General features: G+C 50.1%; 2 protein-coding genes across 6 annotated transcripts in view; one reads left to right on the forward strand and one right to left on the reverse strand.

Moving 5' to 3' along the window:
* Positions 1-7,767: 7,767 nt before the first annotated feature.
* On the forward strand, positions 7,768-20,873 carry TSR1 (TSR1 ribosome maturation factor). Its single transcript, XM_083514221.1, has 15 exons — positions 7,768-7,930; positions 8,795-8,898; positions 9,202-9,418; positions 9,501-9,635; positions 10,909-11,330; positions 11,478-11,637; positions 12,220-12,386; positions 13,287-13,480; positions 13,719-13,881; positions 16,335-16,445; positions 17,234-17,366; positions 18,463-18,579; positions 19,524-19,664; positions 20,389-20,463; positions 20,584-20,873. Exons 1-15 carry the CDS (start codon positions 7,819-7,821, stop codon positions 20,760-20,762), a joined length of 2,430 nt encoding a protein of 809 aa, XP_083370347.1. The 5' UTR covers positions 7,768-7,818; the 3' UTR covers positions 20,763-20,873.
* Positions 20,874-22,083: 1,210 nt separating this feature from the next.
* The window catches only part of ANXA4 (annexin A4), a 28,903-nt gene continuing 25,691 nt past the window's right edge, over positions 22,084-25,295 (reverse strand). For 4 of the 5 annotated variants that reach the window (XM_083514397.1, XM_083514398.1, XM_083514400.1 and 1 more), the window contains exon 13: positions 22,084-24,992. In XM_083514397.1, coding sequence (XP_083370523.1) covers positions 24,933-24,992 — 60 coding nt within the window. In that variant the 3' untranslated portion in view covers positions 22,084-24,932. The remainder of the gene's footprint in view (positions 24,993-25,295) is intronic. The other variant, XR_014528667.1, reaches the window with a different exon arrangement.

Below are 25,295 nucleotides of genomic sequence, written 5' to 3' on the forward strand. Positions count from 1 at the left end.
GAGCTGAAAGAGGCTGAGGGTCAGTCTGAGCCTTGTCCATCCTACCTGCCTCCTCCTTTATTTAGACCAGCTGTCTTGAAGGATGTCGCTTTGCACGTGGGCTGGGCTGAGGCTCTCCTTCTCTTTCAGGCTCATTATGGTCTGCGTTGGGCTTCAAATGCTGCTTCCCTGTTAAATTATACATTTCATTAACATTATACACTGCTTGATTGTAAAAAGAAAAACCCTCAAAGTGATTTTTTTTTTGTAAACCCAATAGAATTATCACTAAGAAAAATCATCAAGAATTATTTGAGACATTCAGAAAGTCTAAATAACAATATACAAAAAACAGATTGCAGCTTGAGCTAGCTTTTTAAATGTCTGGGTAGGTTTATAGTTTTTGGCATTGCAAATCGTTTTATCGCTTCTTAACGGTAGTGTGTAAAAGCACCAGCAGTGTGTGCTTTTAAATAGTTCAGCTTCACTTTCCGGGTGCTGTAAAGCAGCCTTTGCTGCAACTGCTTCAGTTTGGCCAGATGAGGAGCGGTGAGCGCTCTCTCTCTCTCTCTCTCTCTCTCTCTCTCTCTCTCACGCTGGCTAACTGCGCTTGCACTTCCAGAGTCCCTGGCACAGAGGAAGAAGATGACCAAGAGGGTCCCCAAAGGCACATCTGCCTACCAGGCTGCCTGGATCCTGGACAACAATGACGAATTGGAGAGTGGCAGTGAGGAGGACGATGAGGAGGATGACAAGGAAGAGAATATGGTGGAAGAGCCCATCTCCCAGGTAATGGGATTGGGGTTAGTGCACAGCAGGAAGGTGTCGCCAGACATCTGATGGGCAAGTGGGGAAGGAGGAGAGCGGGGGAGAATGGGTTCATTGTAGGTATTCTGGACTGTTCAGGAACAGCTGGGTGCAAGAAGCGGGGGACTTGATGTGCAGGAACCCTAAAATGTTGGCTTGGCTTACTAGCTGGACTCTATGCTTGCTGCCAATACTGTCAAAGTCTTTTGGCATGTGTTCAAAGGGTAGGGTAGAGAGGCAAAGGGAATCTCTTACTTGATTTGTGTTAGGAAGAAAGTAGGAAACTGCTGGAGAGAGGCTTGAACCTTGGAGCTAGCGGGACCCAGCAGAAGGAGTCATCTCCTGCTTGGCATCTTCTCTTGAGAGCCAGGAACATGTTTTGGTAGTGAGATAGATAAGTGGACCCCTGCTGATGGTGGAATGAAGAGCGGCATTGTGGGTACATAGCACTGAGAGGTCAGAATTTGGGGAGGGGGATAGGAAGCCGCCATATGCAGAGTCAGACCATTGGTCGATATTGCTCGATATTGTCTGCACTGACTGGCAGAGCTCTCCTAGCCCTACCTGGACATGCCATCAGGGATTGAATCTGGGACCTGTTGCTTGCAAGGCAGATCCTCTTCCACTCAGCTGTGGATCTTCTGTGATCCATAAAGAAGAACATGGTTGTAAGAGCATAGCAAAGAGAGATGGCAAGCCATGAGTGTCTGTCTTGACTGCCAGCCTAGTATTTTATTTTATTTTTCATTTCATGTCATTCTTCAAGTAGTAGTATACCAATTACGTAGACATGGTGCCTTTTTCCTTTAAAAGGTTTCTTTCTTCAAACACTTTCTCTCTTGTCTCTCACAACCCCATGTGGGTTGATTTTTCGTATGCTAGGATGGGAGTGGCAGTGAAGAGGAGGAGGAGGATGAAGAGGCCACAGAGGAAGAGGAGGGTCCAGACATGACCCTCCTGGATGATGAGAAGATGGAGGACAACGAGGCAATTCTGGAGAAGTACAGGCAGGAGCGGCAGGAGGAGATGTTTCCAGATGAGGTGGACACACCACGAGATGTGGCGGCCCGGATCCGGTAAGAGCCTCATACATGCAGGGTGAAAAGGTAGGAGTGCCTGCAATGGGATGGCGAGGTCTGCCCTGGTTTGCTACATTTATCGCGGCCAGGTGCCAAAGCGAGGCCGGGTCTTGATACCCAGGTTCATGTTCGGCTGGGCTTTGGGAACAGAGGAGCCTTGCAGCTCCTCCGCTGAGTGTGGGAAAGGCAGGAGGCCGGGTCTCTTGGAGCGCTGACTCCCTCTGGTTGTCTCCAGATTCCAAAAGTACAGAGGACTGAAAAGTTTCCGGACCTCTCCATGGGACCCCAAAGAGAACCTGCCCAGGGACTATGCCCGGATCTTCCAGTTCCAGGATTTCTCCCGGACGAGGAAACACGTCTTCCGGCAGCTGGAGAAGGAGGAGAGCAGTGGAGTTGAGGTAGACCTTTCCTCCAGGCTCCAGATCTGGTCTGGTTCTGCCATATACCCTGAAGGCTCCTTGGTCCCATCGGTCCTGTTAAAAAATTGCAGAGCTGGAGGGCAGAAGTGTGGGAGACAGCCTGACCGTGGGCATGGGATCATTTGCACCCAGCTTCCCCTGAAGCAAGCTCAGGGCAAAACCGGAGCGAGCCAAAAGCGCCTGCAGGGGCACGAGCTCCATGTGGCTTGAGCTAGTCCATGCCACGGTGGAGGGCAAAAGCCATATCAGCTGGGGTTGCCAGTGGCCTGCGATTCCTTGGTTGTGTAGAACTCAACACAGAACTCAGCACAGAACTGAGAAGCTTGAGCACCTTGTGGGTTTTCCTTCAAATATGAGAGCAAGTTTGCAAAGAGAAGCTGGAAAGTGCAAGGCGCCTGGTCGTCTGAAATCTTGGAAGCCAGAGATGGGCCTGAATAAAGTTTCCTCTGGGCAGGGGCATAGCCTCAGCCCCCCTTCCTTGCTCCTGGCTTCCCTCCAGGACAGTCCAGAGCAGCCTCCCCCATCTGATGCCTGCCAGGTGTTTCGGACTGCAATTCCCTTTAGCCTCATGCAGAAGCTGACGGGGTCTGATAGCAGCCATGGTGCAAAACCTCTGGGGGGCATCAGGTTGAAGAAGGCTAGTCCACAATAATGGGCTAGGTTTTTTTTACTAATGCTTTTATTGAAATGATTTCATGGATAACAAAGGTACATAAAAGGTCGTGTTTCTTTTTTTAGTTCATAAACTCCTATCTGCAGGTCTGTTACATTTGGTGTGAGATATTTCTATCATAGACATTGTGAGTGGGGGAGAAAGGTATGGGGAGAGAGAGAGGTGGGAGAAGGAAGGGGGTAATGATTTTTCCATCTTTTGCATAGTGCATGCGTTGGGTCTTGTGTCAGCGTCACGTGGATAGGTTCTTCATCTATTCAGTTGTTAGTTTTTGTTGGCGGTGAGAGCAATTGGTTGGTTGCATTCAGCTGCTTGCAGTGAGTTTTGCTTGTGTGTGAGTGGGGGTGGGGTTGCTGGATCAAATTACCATATTTTTCGTTGACCATAAGACGCACCTAGTTTTTAGAGGGGGAATGCAAGAAAAAAAAATTCTTTAAAGGGAGCGCTGAGCAGAGCCTGTATGCATCCCAGGCGCAACCTGTGTGCGGCGCTTGTAGGCTTTTCCCCCAGGAGGGAGAAGGGCAGCCTGTCACTGATGGGTTGCCCTTCTCCCTCCTCGGGGAAAAGCCCCCAAGAGCTGCACACACGCTCAGCACGGCTCTTTAAAGGGAGCGCAGCTCTTGGGGGCTTTTGCGGGAGATGGGGGAAGGGACTGAGGAGCTAAGCCAGAAGCTAGAACAGCAAGAGGGAGCGCTGTGCAGCAATCCCTCTTGCTGTTCTGGCTTCTGGGATAGCTGCGCAGCCTGCATTTGCTCCATAAGATGCACACACATTTCCCCTTACTTTTTAGGAGGGAAAAAGTGAGTCTTATAGAGCGAAAAAACCGGTATCCATATCAATTTGTATGCTGTCCGGGGTGTGTGGGGGTTATGTTGTTGTCTTGTAATAAAGGGGAGCTACACTGGGGTGAAGGCATCTTGTTTGTCCCCCTGCTAATTTCAGTTTGCTGAGTATTGGGCTAGTTGAACCAATGGTTCGATTCTGTATAAGGCATTAGGGTGTGTTCATAACCTCAGCTGGATAATCAGTGTAGGCTTTGGAACTTGGAGCTTCATTTGGCACAGGTAGGTAGTTGTGTTGGTCTGCCGTAGTCGAAACAAAATAAAAAAATTCCATCCAGTAGCACCTTAGAGACCACCGAAGTTTGTTATTGGTATGAGCTTTCATGTGCATGCACACTTGGCAGCCCTTGATGTGCGACCTCAGCTTATTATTGAGATTTCTCAGTTTGGGTGAAACTGCATCAGAGCTTGCAAACTAGGCCCAGGGTGGCGAGCCCATGGCCCCCGATGCTGCTGGGCTTGTAGCTCCTGTCAGCCGCAGCTAGTAGGCAGGGTGAATGGGAGCTGTTGGCCAGCCACGGTTGGAGGGCCTTAGGCTGCCCACCCCTGCTTTAGAGAAAGCGGGGGTGGTGAGGCCTTGCCCGTCCTGATCCATTGCTTGGGGTTTCACACGCAATGAGTCTGTGCACATTTAAACCAGCTCTTGGCATTTAGTTGTCTGGGGCAGCCTTTGCCAATCTGGTGCTCTTCAAATGCTTTGAAGGACAGCTCGCATCAGCATCGTATGGCCATCTTGGTTGACCAGCTTGGTAAAGGCTGGTGTTTCCAAATTGCTTACAGTCCTTTTCTGGTCTCCGGTACCTGTTTGCTGATGGGTAGAGTTTCTGCTCCTTCCTGCTTTCTGAACCCACCATTTCCTACTTTGCTTCAAGCGCTGCCAGGTTCGCTCTTTCACCCTCTGTCTTCCCTTCTTGCAGGTCGGCTGTTATGTCACGCTGCACATCTGCAGTGTCCCCGTCTCGGTCATGGAGAGTTTCCAGCAGCAGGTGCCTCTGTTGCTCTTCACGCTGCTTCCTTACGAACAAAAGGTGAATGGGGAGGGGAGCAATTTGGGGGTCTAGAAATAGCTAGTTTTCCATCCAAGGAAGTGAAAATTACTGCTCTACTAGAACTTTCCATCACAGCAGGAGGTGACCCCATTATGAGATGCTATCACTCACAGAAGTTTACCTGAGAGATCAAAAGAATAAAGTCTATTTGTACAGTAGTATATTCCCTTTGACAACCTTATCTTTTCCAAGGGAAACAATATGTTATAATTTATTCAAGCTAAGCTAAAGTATGCTTTGTTAGCCATTAATGTACACCTCACTGCTGCTCTTGAGAATTCTGGACATAGCGGCAGGCAAGGGATAAGGAGAGTGTGTCTAACGGCACTATCCCCTGCATGCTTACTCAGAAACAAGTTCCACGGAGTTCAGTGGGACTTGCTCCCTAATAAAGGTATTTAGAATTAGAGCCCAAGATCTGCCTGGAAAAAAAATATTTTATTCTTACCTGACATAAGTATATCTTGTGCAAGTTCCATTCTTCTCCCAGAGCACAAATCTTAATATCACTGTTTTCACCATTTAGAAATAAAGTCTGATATATATACTTGGAAGTGCTTTTTAATTTTTTCCTGGATTAAGGGGGGGAAAAAACAAGTGTTGAATTCCAGCACGTAACACTAAACATAACATTTTGAAAGCTTGTTGGACAGATGAACCTTCCTTGCAAGCATCCCATTGAACCAATTTGATCCACTTTCCATGGTTTTTACCAAAGTCAATGGTTACAAGGTTGGTTTCAAGTTACATTTTGTTTAAGAAAGCCTACAGTTATCCCAACATCATGCTTCTTTATGAGCTGAAGCAATCAGGAGTAATTCTAAAAGCAATCATGAGCCTTCTAAAAAAGCCTTTAAAAAGTGGATACTACAGAGCATATTCTGGCTCAGCCAATGCCATTTCCTTTACCTGCCTGGAAGCTCTCATAAGGGACATAATTTTTTGGCATTACCAGCCTCATCCTGCTGCTGAGGATCATATCTAGTTTAGCTTTAAAACACAGGCTCACCTAAGGCGCCAGGAATGTATGTCATTTAGCTACTTTTAAGATGTTGCCAGGCATGTGCACGTTCTGTTGGAACTTCTGTTCCTGCTACAATAGTGCTTGAATCTGCAAAATGGGAAGGCCAGTAGCTCAAAAGTAAAGCATGTGCTTTGCCTGAAGAAGGGCCTGGGTCCAATCCCTGCTGGGATCTCCAGGTACAGCTTGGGAGAGACTCCCTGTCTGAAACCCTGGAATGCTCCTCTCAGTCACTGTAGGCCAGTGGTTCCCAGAGGGGGCAGAGAAATTCCTAGTGGGAGGCACTAAGTGGCGTGGCAGGTGGCTGCTGGTAGCGCAAATGACTAACAGATTTTGACAAGCTGATGCCACTGGGTCACATTTGGTTGAATTAATTCATCCTCTCTCAAACTTGGCTCCCCAGATGTTGTTGGACTACAAATCCCATCACCCCGATCACTGGTCCTGGTAGTGAGGTGTGATGGGAGTTGTATTTCAACACCTGGGGACCCAACTTTGAGAAAGGCCGAATTAATTAAACTAAACAGTTTTAACTGGGTTTTGAATTAATATGCAATCAGTTGTTACTATTTTAAATTTTGTGGTGTTATCTTCCTCAGTGAGGCATGCAATATTCTGAATAATGGGGGGCACGGGGACAAGTTTATGGTGGTAAGGTAAAGGTAAAGGGACCCCTGACCATTAGGTCCAGTCGTGACCAACTCTGGGGTTGCGGCGCTCATCTCGCTTTATTGGCCGAGGGAGCCGGCGTACAGCTTCATGTGGTCAGCATGACTAAGCCGCTTCTGGCGAACCAGAGCAGCGCACGGAAATGCTGTTTACCTTCCCGCCGGAGTGGTACCTGTTTATCTACTTGCACTTGACCTGCTTTTGAACTGTTAGGCTGGCAGGAGCAGGGACCGAGCAACGGGAGCTCACCCCGTTGTGGGGATTCGAACCGCCGACCTTCTGATCGGCAAGTCCTAGGCTCTGTGGTTTAATGTTTGGGAACCAGTGGCCCTGTAGAAAGCACTGAGCAAGATGGGCCGATCACAGCATGGTAGGAGTTGGCAAGGTCCCGAGGATCATCTAGTCCAACCTCCTGCAACGCAGGAGTCGCATCGGCCTGACTCGGTATGAAGCGGCTGCCTCGGTTCCCCGGAGGGGGCTGCAGAAGGCCGATGACCCCCCCCCCCTTTCACCTGCAGCCCAGCGCAGTTCCCCGCAGCGGCCCCCGCTTGGTCCTCGGAGGCTGGCTGCCTCGGACGCTGGAGGCCTCAACCGGGTCCTCCAGGGCGGCATCCTGAGGCAGCGAGTCCCGCAGGCGAACGCGCCGCTGCCCTGAGGCGAAGTACCTCCTCGGGGTGTTGAGCAGCCGCTCCTCCCTCTCGCTCTCGTCGTCGCTGTCCGTGTCGCTCGGGTACGCGCCCAGGTCGCCCCGCTTCCTCTTGGCGGCGACGGCAGCCCAGCCTCGGCCTCCGACGCCCCTCAGGCCCGCCGCCGCCGCCCCCGCCGGACCTTCGCCGTGAGGGGCAGCGGCGGCCGCAGCCGGCCGTCCCCGCCACGCCCTGCTGCTCAGCAAGCCCATGGCCGCTCGCCTGCCTCCTCCTCATGGGGCCCACGCCAAGGCCGCGGCCGCCGGCGACTCAGCGACCAGCGGCAGCAACGGCCGCCGCCATTATAGCCACGGCGGCCGGCCGACGCACAGCGCATGCGCCGCAACGGCACACGCCATAATCCCGGCTGGCCCCCACAACAACACAACGCGCCTGCGCGGAGCCTTTCGCAGCCGTACGACTGGCAAAGGGGAGGGACCCTTCGAGAGGAAGGCTAGAGCGGCCCACAGCCCCGGAGGAGGTCAGGAGCAGAGAGCGGCCATTCTCGGCCCGGGGGCGGGTCTTGGTTTGTGTTAGCGGAAGCGTAGGCACGTCACTTCCTGCCTGGCGCCCAGGCGAGGGGAGCGCGTGGCCATGGCGAGGAAGAGCGGAGGCGGCGGGGCCCACCGGGCCGGGGCCCTGAAGCAGCAGAACAAGCCGCACAAGAGCGGGAGGCACAGCGGGAGCAGCGCGAAGAAGCAGGGCGGTGAGGAGGCCCGTCTGTACATGTATACGCAGTCCTGCCCTGCGTGAAGTCGATGGCAACCTTCAGCTCAGGCACAGGCAAACTCGGCCCTCCAGATGACTCGAGACTACAATTCCCATCATCCCTCACCACTGGTCCTGTTAGCTAGGGATGATGGGAGTTGTAGTCCCAAAACATCTGGAGGGCCGAGTTTGCCTGTGCCTGCTTCAGCTGGTCCGTCGGGGGGGGGTGCGGGCAGCTCTTCCGAGACAGGCAGAGCCTGGATGCTGCCGATGGCTGTGCGAGACCCCCTTTTACCCCATGTACGCCCTCTTGAAACCGCTTCCATCAGCGGAATTGGCAGGATTACAGGTGCCACATAGCGCTTCTTTCTGCAGCTGTGAGAAATTGATCTTCCCCTGTGGCAGCACCTGAACTTTGGAACTCCCCGCCTATTGATACCGGGCAGGCGCCTTCACTGCACTCTTTTCAGCACCTGCTAAAAACATTTTTGCTTACCGGTAAATACCCAGTTATCTAGAACGCTGGTGTGTTTTTAGTTTATAGCTGTTTTTAATTGTTTTTGGAACGTTTTGATTGTTTTTACAGAAAAAAATTCTCGCTTTATTCATATTGTTAACTGCTTTGAGGTTTATTCAATCAAGCGATATATCAATTTGATTAAATAAATAAATAAACAAATAAAATGATTGGTGGGCAATGAGTCATAATGATAAGCTTGGCTCAGCAGCGTGGGTGCATATGCTCAAGAGCAGTATTTAAACAGTTTCCCTAACTCCATGTCTTCCTCTGAATTCTGTTATGTATAGCGTAGCACCGTACGCATTGAGAGCTTTTTCTCTTCTCTCTCCGCCCTTTCCTTAGGCCGGGTCCCTGCTAAGACACTCAGCCAGCAGCGGCACCGCAATTTGGCCAAATTGGACCGCAAACATCGGGCCTGGCAGCTCCGCCGGCAGTGCAGGGAGATGGTGAGTCAGTGAGAAGCTGGTGGGGTGGAGGGCAAGCCTCTTCCTGCTTCTACAGGGGAGGGATAAAAACATAAGAAGGGCATCTGCTGGATCAGGCCAAAGGGGGCCATCTATTCCAGATGCCGGTGGGAAACCTGCAAGCAGGATTCAAACAAAAGTGTCCTCTCCCCTCCTGCAGTTTCCAGCAGCTGGCATTCAGCAGCATTGCTGCCTCTGATGGCAGAGGATAGTCGTTGTGCTTAGTGGCCATCAATAGTCCTCTCCTCCATGAAAGGACCTATGTTTGCTTTCTCTTGGTCACAGGTGTTGGAAGAAAAGCGGAACTTGGGTCGCAAGGATGGGCCACCCCACTTGGTGGTGGTAGTCCCGCTGCATGCTGGCGTCGCTATCCCAAGAGCCTTGAGCCTGTTTCAGAGCAGTGCAGCTTCTACTGTGTGCCAAACCAAGATGGGCCCACCAGGGTTTGGCCTGCTGTGCCACCAGTCCAGACTCCGGTGGCGCTTTGTAGTGGCTGACACAGGTAGGGGCACCTTGGCCTACTGAGACACTGTCGTTGCAACACGCCAGCCTCCACCTTCACCTGTGCCTTTCTTATCACCCAGGGAACCTCCATGCTGTGCTGGACCTGGCCAAGGTTGCAGACACCCTCCTTTTTGTGCTGGAACCTCATGAGGGCTGGGATGCTGCTGGAGACTACTGCCTTTCCTGTATCTTTGCACAGGGCCTCCCCAGCTATGGTGAGAACAGTGTCGAAAGCTGCTGTGCTAGCAGGAGGGGGCTCTTCCTTTACCAAATCCCTCCTAGCAGAACGGAACAGTGTTTGGATGCCAGGGTTTGAAGTGGGGAGACCAAACTGCATAACTAGGAAGACCATCTGAATTATAGACTGTGTGAGGGAGCCAGGTAACCTCCAGTTAAGACACTGGGGGATTTACTGTTCTTTTTATCCTGATTTACAGACAAAGCAGCTCAAGTTAGAGAGAGGCAGGCAGGCATGCTTTGCCAACAGGAATATAAACTAAAAATGCAAGATGTAAAAGTGGGGAGTGGCAGGAAAAGGGAGAGGAAAGAGTCCTTCAAGGTCAGAATGAAGTGCTAAGTTACAAGCATTTACATTCAGTTCAGGCAATGCTGATCCTCCCTTGCTGATGTTCTTGTCTGAGCAGTGGATTGCGGCTCTTTTCTCTTTGGCCAAAGGGTGGGGCCAGAAGGTTCTTTCCTCTCCCTTGGGGCAAATGACAGTCAGAGCCAAGTGTTATTTCTGGCTGGGAAGGCGGGTGTAAGCTTGCAGCTCATGTTCCTTTGGCTGATGGATGGGGCCGGACTGATCTCCTCCTTGCCATGGTGTTCTTCCTGGGAGGCAGGGGAGGGGGCCCTTGATCCTGTGGCTGGTGGCAGAGGCCAGAGAGAGCTGCCCATCAGGTCTCATATTAAAAAGGATTAAACCAATTCACAAAGAGGGACAGATCTTTCACAGCTGCTGCCTGTGAGAGCTAAATTGAGCAACCATGTTCATTAACAGTCTCTCCCCAAGCCACAGATATTGTACACAAACAGGGCAGGGCTGTCGTGTCTGTTTATCAAGAGACATTTGGCTGGCCTGAATTGGAAATGGGATGGCAGATGAGACAAATTTTCGATCTGATCCACTATGCATCACCCTGTGTTGTTGAACTTATACCAACTTATGGAAGGGATGGGCAGTGGGCTTCCAGTCAGTGCTGCAAGGCTGCTTATGTTTGTAGAATTGTAGAGTTGGAAAGGACCCCAAGGATTATCAGGTCCAATCCCCTGCAATGCAGGAAACTTTTTGCTGAATGTGGGGCTTGAACCCCCAACCCTGAGATGAAGGTACCTGAGACTCTTCATCTCAGGGATACCTTGCTGGCATCTAGAGGATTTGGTCCACCCTGCCTTGGGGGGGGGATCCCCTGAGCTTCACAGCTGCCTGTAAGCAGACATTAAAGCCTACCCAGCCGTTGATGCTTCTCTCCCGTTTGTCACCTGCAGGCCTTGCTGTTCAAGGTCTTTCTGACCAACCGCTAAAGAAGCAGATTGACTGTCGCAAGAAGCTGAGCAAAGCCATCGAGAAGAGGTTCCCTGAAGACAGGCTCTTTCCCCTCGACACAGAGCAGGAGTCCGCCCTGCTGCTGCAGCACCTGGCCAGCCAGAAGCAGCGGCACCTGGCCTTCCGAGACCGCCGGGCTCACCTGCTGGCCACTGCCGCCACTTTCGTGCCCAGCACAGACAGCGCCTTGGTGGGGACCCTGAAGGTGTCTGGTTACGTCAGGGGACGGAGCCTGAACGTGAACAGCTTGGTGCATATTGTGGGACACGGAGACTTCCAGATGAGTCAGGTGGATGCCTCCCCAGAGCCCTTTGCTCTGAACCCCAGAACTGCAAAAATAAACCCAAGGAGCATGGGGGACCAGGTAGGTTCTGTTCCTTGGCTGGTACGGTGGGGGGGGGGCAGGAACTGGAAGGTAGGAGGAGGCAGCAAATGCTTGTGGGGGTGGGGGAGAAAGCATCTCCTTTGCCCCCAGGTGGCCATGCTTGAACTTCTCTCCCCTGGTTTCTAGGATGACCTTATCAGGAGAGAAGAGGAGATGGAGGAGGACGTGAAGGTGCTCAGCAAGGCTGATGCCAGCAAGCAAGAGTCTCTGCAGTCAGAGGTGACCCCTGACCCCATGGATGGAGAGCAGACCTGGCCCACCGAGGAGGAGCTGAAAGAGGCTGAGGGTCAGTCTGAGCCTTGTCCATCCTACCTGCCTCCTCCTTTATTTAGACCAGCTGTCTTGAAGGATGTCGCTTTGCACGTGGGCTGGGCTGAGGCTCTCCTTCTCTTTCAGGCTCATTATGGTCTGCGTTGGGCTTCAAATGCTGCTTCCCTGTTAAATTATACATTTCATTAACATTATACACTGCTTGATTGTAAAAAGAAAAACCCTCAAAGTGATTTTTTTTTTGTAAACCCAATAGAATTATCACTAAGAAAAATCATCAAGAATTATTTGAGACATTCAGAAAGTCTAAATAACAATATACAAAAAACAGATTGCAGCTTGAGCTAGCTTTTTAAATGTCTGGGTAGGTTTATAGTTTTTGGCATTGCAAATCGTTTTATCGCTTCTTAACGGTAGTGTGTAAAAGCACCAGCAGTGTGTGCTTTTAAATAGTTCAGCTTCACTTTCCGGGTGCTGTAAAGCAGCCTTTGCTGCAACTGCTTCAGTTTGGCCAGATGAGGAGCGGTGAGCGCTCTCTCTCTCTCTCTCTCTCTCTCTCTCTCTCTCTCACGCTGGCTAACTGCGCTTGCACTTCCAGAGTCCCTGGCACAGAGGAAGAAGATGACCAAGAGGGTCCCCAAAGGCACATCTGCCTACCAGGCTGCCTGGATCCTGGACAACAATGACGAATTGGAGAGTGGCAGTGAGGAGGACGATGAGGAGGATGACAAGGAAGAGAATATGGTGGAAGAGCCCATCTCCCAGGTAATGGGATTGGGGTTAGTGCACAGCAGGAAGGTGTCGCCAGACATCTGATGGGCAAGTGGGGAAGGAGGAGAGCGGGGGAGAATGGGTTCATTGTAGGTATTCTGGACTGTTCAGGAACAGCTGGGTGCAAGAAGCGGGGGACTTGATGTGCAGGAACCCTAAAATGTTGGCTTGGCTTACTAGCTGGACTCTATGCTTGCTGCCAATACTGTCAAAGTCTTTTGGCATGTGTTCAAAGGGTAGGGTAGAGAGGCAAAGGGAATCTCTTACTTGATTTGTGTTAGGAAGAAAGTAGGAAACTGCTGGAGAGAGGCTTGAACCTTGGAGCTAGCGGGACCCAGCAGAAGGAGTCATCTCCTGCTTGGCATCTTCTCTTGAGAGCCAGGAACATGTTTTGGTAGTGAGATAGATAAGTGGACCCCTGCTGATGGTGGAATGAAGAGCGGCATTGTGGGTACATAGCACTGAGAGGTCAGAATTTGGGGAGGGGGATAGGAAGCCGCCATATGCAGAGTCAGACCATTGGTCGATATTGCTCGATATTGTCTGCACTGACTGGCAGAGCTCTCCTAGCCCTACCTGGACATGCCATCAGGGATTGAATCTGGGACCTGTTGCTTGCAAGGCAGATCCTCTTCCACTCAGCTGTGGATCTTCTGTGATCCATAAAGAAGAACATGGTTGTAAGAGCATAGCAAAGAGAGATGGCAAGCCATGAGTGTCTGTCTTGACTGCCAGCCTAGTATTTTATTTTATTTTTCATTTCATGTCATTCTTCAAGTAGTAGTATACCAATTACGTAGACATGGTGCCTTTTTCCTTTAAAAGGTTTCTTTCTTCAAACACTTTCTCTCTTGTCTCTCACAACCCCATGTGGGTTGATTTTTCGTATGCTAGGATGGGAGTGGCAGTGAAGAGGAGGAGGAGGATGAAGAGGCCACAGAGGAAGAGGAGGGTCCAGACATGACCCTCCTGGATGATGAGAAGATGGAGGACAACGAGGCAATTCTGGAGAAGTACAGGCAGGAGCGGCAGGAGGAGATGTTTCCAGATGAGGTGGACACACCACGAGATGTGGCGGCCCGGATCCGGTAAGAGCCTCATACATGCAGGGTGAAAAGGTAGGAGTGCCTGCAATGGGATGGCGAGGTCTGCCCTGGTTTGCTACATTTATCGCGGCCAGGTGCCAAAGCGAGGCCGGGTCTTGATACCCAGGTTCATGTTCGGCTGGGCTTTGGGAACAGAGGAGCCTTGCAGCTCCTCCGCTGAGTGTGGGAAAGGCAGGAGGCCGGGTCTCTTGGAGCGCTGACTCCCTCTGGTTGTCTCCAGATTCCAAAAGTACAGAGGACTGAAAAGTTTCCGGACCTCTCCATGGGACCCCAAAGAGAACCTGCCCAGGGACTATGCCCGGATCTTCCAGTTCCAGGATTTCTCCCGGACGAGGAAACACGTCTTCCGGCAGCTGGAGAAGGAGGAGAGCAGTGGAGTTGAGGTAGACCTTTCCTCCAGGCTCCAGATCTGGTCTGGTTCTGCCATATACCCTGAAGGCTCCTTGGTCCCATCGGTCCTGTTAAAAAATTGCAGAGCTGGAGGGCAGAAGTGTGGGAGACAGCCTGACCGTGGGCATGGGATCATTTGCACCCAGCTTCCCCTGAAGCAAGCTCAGGGCAAAACCGGAGCGAGCCAAAAGCGCCTGCAGGGGCACGAGCTCCATGTGGCTTGAGCTAGTCCATGCCACGGTGGAGGGCAAAAGCCATATCAGCTGGGGTTGCCAGTGGCCTGCGATTCCTTGGTTGTGTAGAACTCAACACAGAACTCAGCACAGAACTGAGAAGCTTGAGCACCTTGTGGGTTTTCCTTCAAATATGAGAGCAAGTTTGCAAAGAGAAGCTGGAAAGTGCAAGGCGCCTGGTCGTCTGAAATCTTGGAAGCCAGAGATGGGCCTGAATAAAGTTTCCTCTGGGCAGGGGCATAGCCTCAGCCCCCCTTCCTTGCTCCTGGCTTCCCTCCAGGACAGTCCAGAGCAGCCTCCCCCATCTGATGCCTGCCAGGTGTTTCGGACTGCAATTCCCTTTAGCCTCATGCAGAAGCTGACGGGGTCTGATAGCAGCCATGGTGCAAAACCTCTGGGGGGCATCAGGTTGAAGAAGGCTAGTCCACAATAATGGGCTAGGTTTTTTTTACTAATGCTTTTATTGAAATGATTTCATGGATAACAAAGGTACATAAAAGGTCGTGTTTCTTTTTTTAGTTCATAAACTCCTATCTGCAGGTCTGTTACATTTGGTGTGAGATATTTCTATCATAGACATTGTGAGTGGGGGAGAAAGGTATGGGGAGAGAGAGAGGTGGGAGAAGGAAGGGGGTAATGATTTTTCCATCTTTTGCATAGTGCATGCGTTGGGTCTTGTGTCAGCGTCACGTGGATAGGTTCTTCATCTATTCAGTTGTTAGTTTTTGTTGGCGGTGAGAGCAATTGGTTGGTTGCATTCAGCTGCTTGCAGTGAGTTTTGCTTGTGTGTGAGTGGGGGTGGGGTTGCTGGATCAAATTACCATATTTTTCGTTGACCATAAGACGCACCTAGTTTTTAGAGGGGGAATGCAAGAAAAAAAAATTCTTTAAAGGGAGCGCTGAGCAGAGCCTGTATGCATCCCAGGCGCAACCTGTGTGCGGCGCTTGTAGGCTTTTCCCCCAGGAGGGAGAAGGGCAGCCTGTCACTGATGGGTTGCCCTTCTCCCTCCTCGGGGAAAAGCCCCCAAGAGCTGCACACACGCTCAGCACGGCTCTTTAAAGGGAGCGCAGCTCTTGGGGGCTTTTGCGGGAGATGGGGGAAGGGACTGAGGAGCTAAGCCAGAAGCTAGAACAGCAAGAGGGAGCGCTGTGCAGCAATCCCTCTTGCTGTTCTGGCTTCTGGGATAGCTGCGCAGCCTGCATTTGCTCCATAAGATGCACACACATTTCCCCTTACTTTTTAGGAGGGAAAAAGTGAGTCTTATAGAGCGAAAAAACCGGTATCCATATCAATTTGTATGCTGTCCGGGGTGTGTGGGGGTTATGTTGTTGTCTTGTAATAAAGGGGAGCTACACTGGGGTGAAGGCATCTTGTTTGTCCCCCTGCTAATTTCAGTTTGCTGAGTATTGGGCTAGTTGAACCAATGGTTCGATTCTGTATAAGGCATTAGGGTGTGTTCATAACCTCAGCTGGATAATCAGTGTAGGCTTTGGAACTTGGAGCTTCATTTGGCACAGGTAGGTAGTTGTGTTGGTCTGCCGTAGTCGAAACAAAATAAAAAAATTCCATCCAGTAGCACCTTAGAGACCACCGAAGTTTGTTATTGGTATGAGCTTTCATGTGCATGCACACTTGGCAGCCCTTGATGTGCGACCTCAGCTTATTATTGAGATTTCTCAGTTTGGGTGAAACTGCATCAGAGCTTGCAAACTAGGCCCAGGGTGGCGAGCCCATGGCCCCCGATGCTGCTGGGCTTGTAGCTCCTGTCAGCCGCAGCTAGTAGGCAGGGTGAATGGGAGCTGTTGGCCAGCCACGGTTGGAGGGCCTTAGGCTGCCCACCCCTGCTTTAGAGAAAGCGGGGGTGGTGAGGCCTTGCCCGTCCTGATCCATTGCTTGGGGTTTCACACGCAATGAGTCTGTGCACATTTAAACCAGCTCTTGGCATTTAGTTGTCTGGGGCAGCCTTTGCCAATCTGGTGCTCTTCAAATGCTTTGAAGGACAGCTCGCATCAGCATCGTATGGCCATCTTGGTTGACCAGCTTGGTAAAGGCTGGTGTTTCCAAATTGCTTACAGTCCTTTTCTGGTCTCCGGTACCTGTTTGCTGATGGGTAGAGTTTCTGCTCCTTCCTGCTTTCTGAACCCACCATTTCCTACTTTGCTTCAAGCGCTGCCAGGTTCGCTCTTTCACCCTCTGTCTTCCCTTCTTGCAGGTCGGCTGTTATGTCACGCTGCACATCTGCAGTGTCCCCATCTCGGTCATGGAGAGTTTCCAGCAGCAGGTGCCTCTGTTGCTCTTCACGCTGCTTCCTTACGAACAAAAGGTGAATGGGGAGGGGAGCAATTTGGGGGTCCTGGCCACACCCAGCTGTGCTGTGCCCCTTTCACTTAAGCTGACAGCTTTTCATCACAATGTCTGAACCTGTCTAACGTTGGAAGGGCAACCAAAATGATCAAGGGGAAAGGTTGCAGTATCTGGGGTTTTTTAGTTTAAGGAAAAGGCAAGTAAGAAGAGACATGATAGAAGCTTGTTAAATTTAGCATCGCATGGAGAAAGTAGATAAAGAAAAGTTCCCCCCCCCTCAACACAAGTACTTGTGAACATCCAAATGAAGCAAAATGTAAATGTAAATGAAGCAGAATGTAAGATTTAGGACAGATGAAATAAAGTCCTTTTTCAGAAGTGCATAGTTAAACTGTGGAACTCCCTCCCACAGTGATTTGTCACTAACCTGGATGGCTTTAAAAGAAGATTAGACAAATTAATGAAGCAGAGGGTTATCGATGGCTACCAGCCACAATGGGTCTGCTCTGCCTCCCCAGTTGGAGGCAGCAGTGCTTCTGAATACCAGTTTCTGAAAACCACAGGAGGGGAAAGTGCTCTTGTCTTGCTTGCAGGTTTCCCAGGGCCGTGTGGCCGCTGTGAGAACAGAATGCTGGACCAGATGGGCCCCCTTTGGCCTGATCCTGCAGCCAGGATCTTGTTCTGTTCTTATGACACCTGACAATCATTTGGTGATCAGAGGCTTCTCTTGCCTGCCTTGGGTGTGAGTTTGGGCTATTCCTAAGGCTCCCTCTTTTCCTCCCCTTTTCTTCTCCGCGCTCTCTGCAGATGTCTGTGCTCAACCTCCTGGTGAGACGCCAGCCGGGTGACAGCGAGCCCGTCCGGTCTAAGGAGGAGGTGATTGTCCATTGCGGCTTCCGCCGCTTCCGAGCCTCCCCGCTCTACTCCCAGCACAGTTCAGGTGAATGAGCGTTTCCCCCCTCCTGTGCCCCAGGCTTCCTGTTTGGGCCCCTGCAGTTGGTTCTGTGAGTGTGTGTGTCCAGAGAAGTCTTGGTGAAAGTCCTATGCTGAACATGTGGAACAGGGTAGTGGGTCTTCAGATGCCCCAGCCCTGTGTTGTGCCGTCGTTGAATACTTTGGGTGACCTGGAATGTATAGTGCAAATGCATCTCACATGAGGCTTCTGTTGCAGGAGCAGCAAATGTACACAAAATTGCACATAGCCAAAAGCTGCTGGCTGGCAATGGGGGGAACCCCATGTGGAGGACGTCCCTGTGTCTCCACTTGTCAGGTGACTAAATGCTGCTCCCTTGGCTGCAGAAGGGAGCAAAGAGGCAGGCAGCTGCTGCAGATCCATTTCAGCCTTTATCTTCTGCTTGCACCTCCATCTGTCTGCCGAGCAGAGAAAATTATTTCTTCTTCCCCTGCCTGCCTCCCTCCTTTGTTCTGTCCTAGTCTCTCTCCTTCCTCCACTGCAGCTGTTGCCTGGAAGGGTGCCACCAGAATGCATGTAATTCAATTTTTGCAAGTAAGGGGTGGGTGTGAGGTGCAATTGCACTACATTGTTTGCCTGGACAAAGAAGTGTGTTTGTGTGTGTGTGATGTTTGCATGGTTGGAATACTATATAGCCTGCTAGCCAATGATAAGCCAAAGGTAAGACTCACATCTGTTGCTCCACCTACCACTGGAAGGTAGACCAGGTGGACCTTCAGGCTGGGATGCAGAAGGCCCCGGCTACCTTTCTAGCTGCATCATCCTGGGCTTCAGTGCTGCCTGGGGCATCACTCAGCTACTTGCCCTGAGCCAGACAGACGCACTTGCTTGACCGGTCTGAGTGCCAGGCAGCTCCTTCCTGATGCTCCCAGGAAAAGGGGAGCAAGGTGAGGCTGGTCCTTCAGTGGCAGAGGCTGCAGCCACAGCTTTCCATTCTGTCCCTGGGAGCTTTCCTGGACAGAGCTCTGTAGCCTTGTCATTCCACAAAGGAGCTGAGGATTGGTGAAAGAGACCTTCCTGCGGCTCCAGGGCAGGGGCTGACGGTGTGCTTTCCTTCCCTCAGCTGACAAGCACAAACTGGAGCAGTTTCTGCGGGCAGACACCGCCACGGTCGCCACCATCTACGGCCCCATCACTTTCCCACCTGCTTCTGTCCTGCTCTTCAGACAGAAGAGCAATGGTGAGTTTGGCATTAGGGGGAGGGCCTTTGGGGCAGGTGGGTTGTCAGCCCTGGGCCTTCTCCTGCTGCTGCCTCAGTTCCTGCCCATGAGCAGCAGCCTGCTCCAGCCTGCCGCCCTCCCAATGCTTTGGACTACAGTTGTGCTGACTGGGGCTGATGGGAGGCGTAGTCTGAAGCAGCCAGCAGGTGATGGACTGGGGAAGGTTGTCTACAGCAGTGGTGTCCAAAGTGGGCAGTATCGCCCCCTGGGGGTGGGATTACCTGGGGGGCACTAAGAGGCAGAGCGGGGGCAGCAGAGGTGTCCCAAGACTTTGAAAAGCTGGTATCATTGCATCAATTCCCTTGGTTTTGTTGAATTCATTGAACCAAATAGTTTGAATTGGTTTTTTGAATAAATGTGTTTTGAATTTTATTGTGTTACTGTCTTCCTTACTGGTTCATGCAGTAATGATTTTTGTAGCTTTGGGGACACTGGGGGGTGAGTTTATGGAACAAATGGGCAGTGGCCCTGAAAAAGTTTAGGAACTGCTGTTTTGACAGCAACTTGGAATCTACTTGGCTCGTTGAGAACAGCTGTCTGTTTGAACTACCCTGTCTTATTTACTGGTGGCACTGCTGCAGTTTTTAAATATTTGTGTTGGTGCTGTTGACTGGTCCCTGTGATGTGTGGGTGGGTGTTCCTTTTCCTTTCCTTTTTTTAGCACGGGTAGCAGAAAAGGATTGACGACTTTGGCTTTGAGCCAAGAGCATTTCCAGCCCCTCGCCATAGATGCCAGCTGGTTACTATTGATATCTTTCCCCACTTGAAAAGTGGCGCAATGCTACTACTGTTTTGTTGGCTGGGTGAAGCCTGCATTTATTGCACAGGCTGCGGTGAGCTGGCTCCTAGAACTGAGCGCTGTTGCCCATCCAGCAGCACGCTTGATAATTGCGTTTCTCTGCAGGAGCTCACAGCCTCCTGGCCACAGGCTCCCTGCTCAGTGTCGACCCTGACCGGCTGGTGATCAAGCGGGTGGTGCTCAGTGGCCACCCATTCAAGATCCTCAGCAAGATGGCAGTTGTGCGCTACATGTTCTTCAACAGAGGTATGGCAGGACCCAGAGGGAAGACTGTCTGGCAGAGCTGCTGCTTGTTAGGGAGGAGCTGGGGAAATGCCCTAGACTTGGGTCTGCAAGGCAGCACAGGCCTTGCCTGTCCACATGCTGCCAGTCTGGTGGGTTTGTCTATGGGATGGCAAGCTAGCTGCTGTGGAATAACCCAGACTCAGATCTTCGGGGAAGGCCCTTTTCTCGGTGGCTGCTCCGAGACTCTGGAGGGCCCTAGGGAAGCTAGATTGGCTCCCTTTCTTGTCCTTCTGCTGGCAAGTGAAGACTGTTTTAGTCCAACAGGTCTTAGGGAACTGGCTGCTTTTTAAGGAAAGAGCTCTAATAGTGCCGTGCTGTTTTTATTATCTGTATCTTAATAGATTTGTTTTATATAGTTTCAGTTCTAATAAAGCTCAATTGCTTTTTAGCTTTTTGTGTTTTTCCTGTGTTGTTTTGTGTCAGCTGCCTCGAGTCCCAGGGAAAAGGTGGGATGTAAAGAAATATAATAATCTACACTCATTTCCCCCTGGAAATGCAGTGCCTGAATATTGAGCCAGAGGGAGGTTCTGCTAGTTCAGTGCTATCCTATGGACACCTTCCACCCCACTGTATTCCAGAGCACCCTGTGAATGAAAGCAAGGCCTGGGGAATTTCATTTTGGAATGTGCATCAGTGGGCAGCAGCTGAGTTCCACTTACTCTTCGTTCTCTCTCATATCCTACAGAGGATGTATTGTGGTTCAAGCCAGTGGAGCTCCGGACCAAGTGGGGGCGCCGGGGGCACATCAAGGAGCCTCTGGGTAAGTATGCAGGCCCAGCTCTTGAAGGGGATGGGGGCGCTTAGCTTATGATGAGCATGCCAGCAGATCTCTTTCTCTGAACTGTGTTTTAAACTGCTGCCTCCCCCTCTCTGCTGGCAGGTACCCATGGCCACATGAAATGTCAGTTTGATGGGCAGCTGAAGTCCCAGGACACGGTGCTGATGACCCTCTACAAGCGGGTCTTTCCCAGATGGACATACGATCCCCACGTGCCAGAGCCACCGCGGGAGAGTTTGAGCAGCCTCCTGCCTGGCCAGGAGGAAGAGGAAATGGATTAGCAGCTGCAGGGGACCCAGTTTTGTCTAACTTTGCACTTCGCCTATGTTCATTTGTATCCTATTTATTTTTGGAGGAAAATACTATTTCCAAGACAAGCCTTGGCCTCTGAATTGTTTATTTACATGTGTCTTTAGTGGCCCAGCAGTCTTGGTCAATATGATGCCCCAGAGAGAGAAAGTGAGCTGTCAGTGGCCAATTCCTCCAAAGAAGGGGTAGTTTGGGTTTATTTATTAAATGTATTTCCAGCTTGACCTTCATCCTAGGGCATGACACAAACAGTTAAGACTAGGAAGAGTTTTCATGCCTTAGAAATTCAAAACATTGTTAAAATTGCCACCCAGGGGAAGAAACACCAGTTGCTGCAGCACACTGAAGACTTAGTAGCCAACAGAAACCCAGGCAAAGAGGGGCGACGAGAAATGCTTGTCTGAACCCTTGCAAGGAGGGGGGTAGGGAGGAGGCGTCTTTGTTCCTTCAGAAATCTGGATCCGAAGTTTAGATCTTAAACTCGCCTCTCAACCTTGGCAGAGCGGGGAGTTCTCAAGCACCATGTCCTCTTGGGGGCCTGAGTCGCTGCTTCTCTAAAACGAGTACCTTTATCAAGGGCTCTGAACTAACAATATGGTTGCAGATGATAAAATTCCCATAAGCTCCTCCACAGAACCTTACAGACCTGCATCTTTCTCTGCCGTGTTTTGATGCTCCCCACTTTCTTGTATGATGTGGCTGCTACTCTCCAGCTGACTCTAGAGCCTGTTCTCTCTTTTGGGATCAAGCAAAGATGCTGCTACGCCCAGGCCATCGTAAAGTTTCCAGGAAAGAGACGTTGCTTGATTCTAAACTTGCCAATTCCTCACCAGCTGTGGCACGGGCAGCTTTAGGGATGTTTTTGGGAAACAATCACATTTGCTACCCTCATTTACTACAATACCTATGGCTTTAAAAGGTTAGACAAATTCATGGAGGAGAGGGCTATTGATGGCTACTAGCCTTGATGCTCGGCCGACAGTCAGAGGCAGCAATGCTTCTGAATGCTAGTTGCAGGAAATCACAGGTGGGGAGATTGCTCTTATGTTCCAGTCCTGCTTTAGGCTTCCCGTTGGGGCATCTGGTTGGCTACTCTGAGAACAGGATGGGTCACTGGCCTGATCCAGCACAGCTCTTCTTAGGTTCTTAGCAAGATTCCTTTGGTGTGTGAAGGGACACTACAGAATATTTCTTTCCTAGGGTGCTTTTCCAGAGCCTCGTGTTCAGTCCGTACAGCCTTCTCTTGTCCATCTTACCAGGAGACTTCTACCCCAATTTTTTAAAAAAGCAAAGTTTACAGCAAACACATCTTTGGTTTATTAGAGTGGAAAGCAAGTAGCATGATGCCATTTCAACCTCCTGTTGCACTGCCACCTTTTTGCAATGGCTTTACAGTTGTTTCCCATTTAACCAGAAGTCTGGGTTGTCTTCTAAAGGAGAACTAGTTTTAGAAGACTGAAACTTGACTCAAATCTCAGGTTCAATTCCCACTCTTTTAGAAGCAAAATAGAATTCACACAAACATGAAACGAAAGTAAATCACAACCTGATAGGTTTTTGGTTTTTTTTCAAAGCACAGATGAGAGGGCTTTCTGAGCAGTGAGTGACATTTGGACCAGCTGCTGTACATAAATTGTTTCCTAGATCAGAATTGCTCTCTAGTGGAAGAGCGGAGGAGACGATTTCTTTTCATGCTTCTGCTCCAATCAAAGGCAGAGCTTCCTGCACTCATATCTCTATCACATTCAGAAGAGTCAACCTTTATCACTCTTGGTGCTGAGAATTCGTATCAGACTGTTTAACTTTCTGCATTTCACAGGAAAGGCACAAAAAGGTGTTACATTTTTGGCAGCAGAATATATACAGACACAGCAATTTACAACTTGTGATTCTAAAGGCACCACAGAAGACGGCAGGGGAGGATTGTTTTGTTTTAAATAAGTGCTCTAGCATTCTGAGTAGGACCCAAATTGCATTCATTTGCTGTGAACATGTTTTGTTCTGGACACAGATTTTCTGTTCAGAGCATGTGTGAAATTTTAAGCCATTGTGCATATTTTTTTTAAAAAATGTAAAGCAAAGGGGCTAAACTTGGGAGGAAGGCAGAAGCATTGTAGAGAGGTGACCTCCCTACAACCTCAGTCAAGCTGAAACTGCCCTCCTCAATTTCCCTCCAGAAGCACTTTATTTTCTTAAAAAGGGCAAAATTCTTGAAATCAACTACACATAAATGGGAATGAGGCTCAACCCACTTCGGGAACTAAACAAGAGGCTGGACTTGGCAATATCCAGATTTACTAAAAAGAACAATTTTTAAAACGACTCATGCAAGCAGCAGTTCCCATATACATTGATTGAAAAGCAAGTCTCCCTTGCCATGTGTACAAAGGGTACTGTGTAAAGGTGATATGGCTGGGTCATTACAGGGAGCCCCGGACCAATAAGGCAAGCACCAGGCAGCGCAGCTGCTGCCATTGCCATTTGCCCAGAATGCCTTGGGGCCTTATTTGTTGAGGCCCCAAAAAGAATTCTGGGGAAATGAAGACAACAGGAGAACAAGTCACCTGGCTCGGGGGCTCCTCTTCAAAACACCAGACCCTAAGAATGTTAAGAAATGAATAAAACGTGTGGTTGGCCTCTGGGGGATTAGGGTAAGAAATACAATGTACAGTGGTGCCCCGCAAGACGAATGCCTCGCAAGACGAAAAACCCGCTAGAGGAAAGGGCTTTCCGTTTTTCGATGCGCTTCGCAAGACGAATTTCCCTATGGGCTTGCTTCGCAAGACGAAAACGTCTTGTGAGTCTTGCGATTTTTTTCGCTCCCCCCCCCCTTTTCTAAGCCGCTAATAGCCTTTTAGCCGCTAAGCCTTTAATAGCCACTAATCCGCTAATAGGGTTGCTTCGCAAGACGAAAAAACCGCTAGACGAAGAGACTCGCGGAACGGATTATTTTCGTCTTGCGAGGCACCACTGTACAGGGCATTCTGCTAGCAGTTATAGTGAGGCCAAGGGATGAAATCCTGCACTGCCCCTTCATTATGCAATATTTGTTCCTGGCAGATTTTGGTGGGCATGTGAAGCTAAGTAACAATGCTTACGCAGCCTCCTGTATATGAGGGTGTAGTTGTGTGGGGGATGTACTTTGGGGAAGGGCCACAGAGCACCTGCTTTGCATACAGAAGGTCCCAGATCCTGGAATCTCCAGGAGAGACTCTTCTCTGGAATCTTTGGGAGTTGCTGCCAGTCAGTGTAGACAGTGCTGAGCTAGATGGACCAATGGTCTAACTCAATATAAGGCAGTTTCCTCTGTTTCACTTCAGACTGCAAGGAAGGCCTATGTTTCATTTATAAATCTACAGCAGGCATGTCCAACAGGTCAATCATGATCTACCAGTCGATCGCGGGGGCATTCCCGGTTGATCACAGGATCAAAGCAAGAGATCTCTGTGGTGCTCCTGATCAATCCCTAAACAAAGCTCAACAACTCTGAGCAACCCCTCCTCCCAAAAAGCTCAACAACTCTTGGCAATGACAATGGGTAGATCACTGCCAGTATTTTTAGAGTGGGAGTAGATCACAGTCTCTTGGGAGTTGGATGTGCCTGATCAACAGAATACTAAAGCTAGCATTCCCTAGCCTGATACAGCCTAAAACCTCTGGAGAGTAACACCCACCAACTCCAACCAGTGTGTAGTCAACGTCCAAGGATGGAGGGGGTTATGGTTTGGCAACAGCTGGAGGTCACCAGGTGAGGAAGGCTGACTTAGGTGGTCAGCAGTCCCTTCTGTGCAATCCCTTCAGGAGTGAGGAGTATAGGCAAATGAAACCTAGTCAAGAGTACCTGCAGGAAATCTGAGAGTTGCCAGGTTTTGTGGGGGGTTTTTTTGTTTAAATCACAAACACGTTTGCAGGTCCAATTTTAGAAGCCAGGGCACAAAAAAGATTCAGAGCTCCCCACACGTATATTATCTGCCAATGATTCCAAGGAGAAATTATTTCCAAACCTATTATAGTACACAAAATCTAGGTTAGCATGATGCAAAACTGGCATAAAAGGATTACTGCAAGAGACTGAGACTGCAGGCAGCGTGGGCAAGACGTGCTGCCTGGGTGCAGGAAAAGGCAAGAGGCCATTTGGGCTGTTAGTCTTCCCCACCACAAAGGAGGAGCAGGACTTTCCTGTAGTCTCCTGAGGTGTCGCCCTGAAAGAGAAATTTGAAGCCACTGTCAAGTCATGCTTCTGATTAATGGTTTAAAGCAGTCTCCCCCAACCGGGTGCTCAACAGAGGTTTTGGACGTCAGCTCTCATCAGCCCCAGCGCCATAAGGCCATGCTGACAGAGACTGATGGGAGATTTACCTTATTTATTTCATAAAATTGATACACTACTTGACTAAAAAAGCAAAGCTCAAAGCAATTTACAAGGAGACGAAAACAAAGTTATCAGTAAAAGCAACACTTTATCTTTTGAATGTTTTAAAATCGACAATAAACTAAAGAGATTA

Source organism: Podarcis liolepis (assembly GCF_965112155.1).
Source record: "Podarcis liolepis genome assembly, chromosome: 7".
Classification (NCBI taxonomy): Eukaryota; Metazoa; Chordata; class Lepidosauria; order Squamata; family Lacertidae; genus Podarcis; species Podarcis liolepis.

What these genes read in the sequence shown, in the direction of transcription:
- TSR1 (XM_083514221.1), top strand. Translation starts at nt 7,819, where the DNA reads ATGGCGAGGAAGAGCGGAGGCGGCGGGGCCCACCGGGCCGGGGCCCTG. An exon ending in CTTTGTAGTGGCTGACACAG is followed by an intron (nt 9,419 to 9,500) that starts GTAGGGGCACCT and finishes CTTATCACCCAG; the next exon opens with GGAACCTCCATGCTGTGCTG. An exon ending in TGGAAGAGCCCATCTCCCAG is followed by an intron (nt 12,387 to 13,286) that starts GTAATGGGATTG and finishes TTCGTATGCTAG; the next exon opens with GATGGGAGTGGCAGTGAAGA.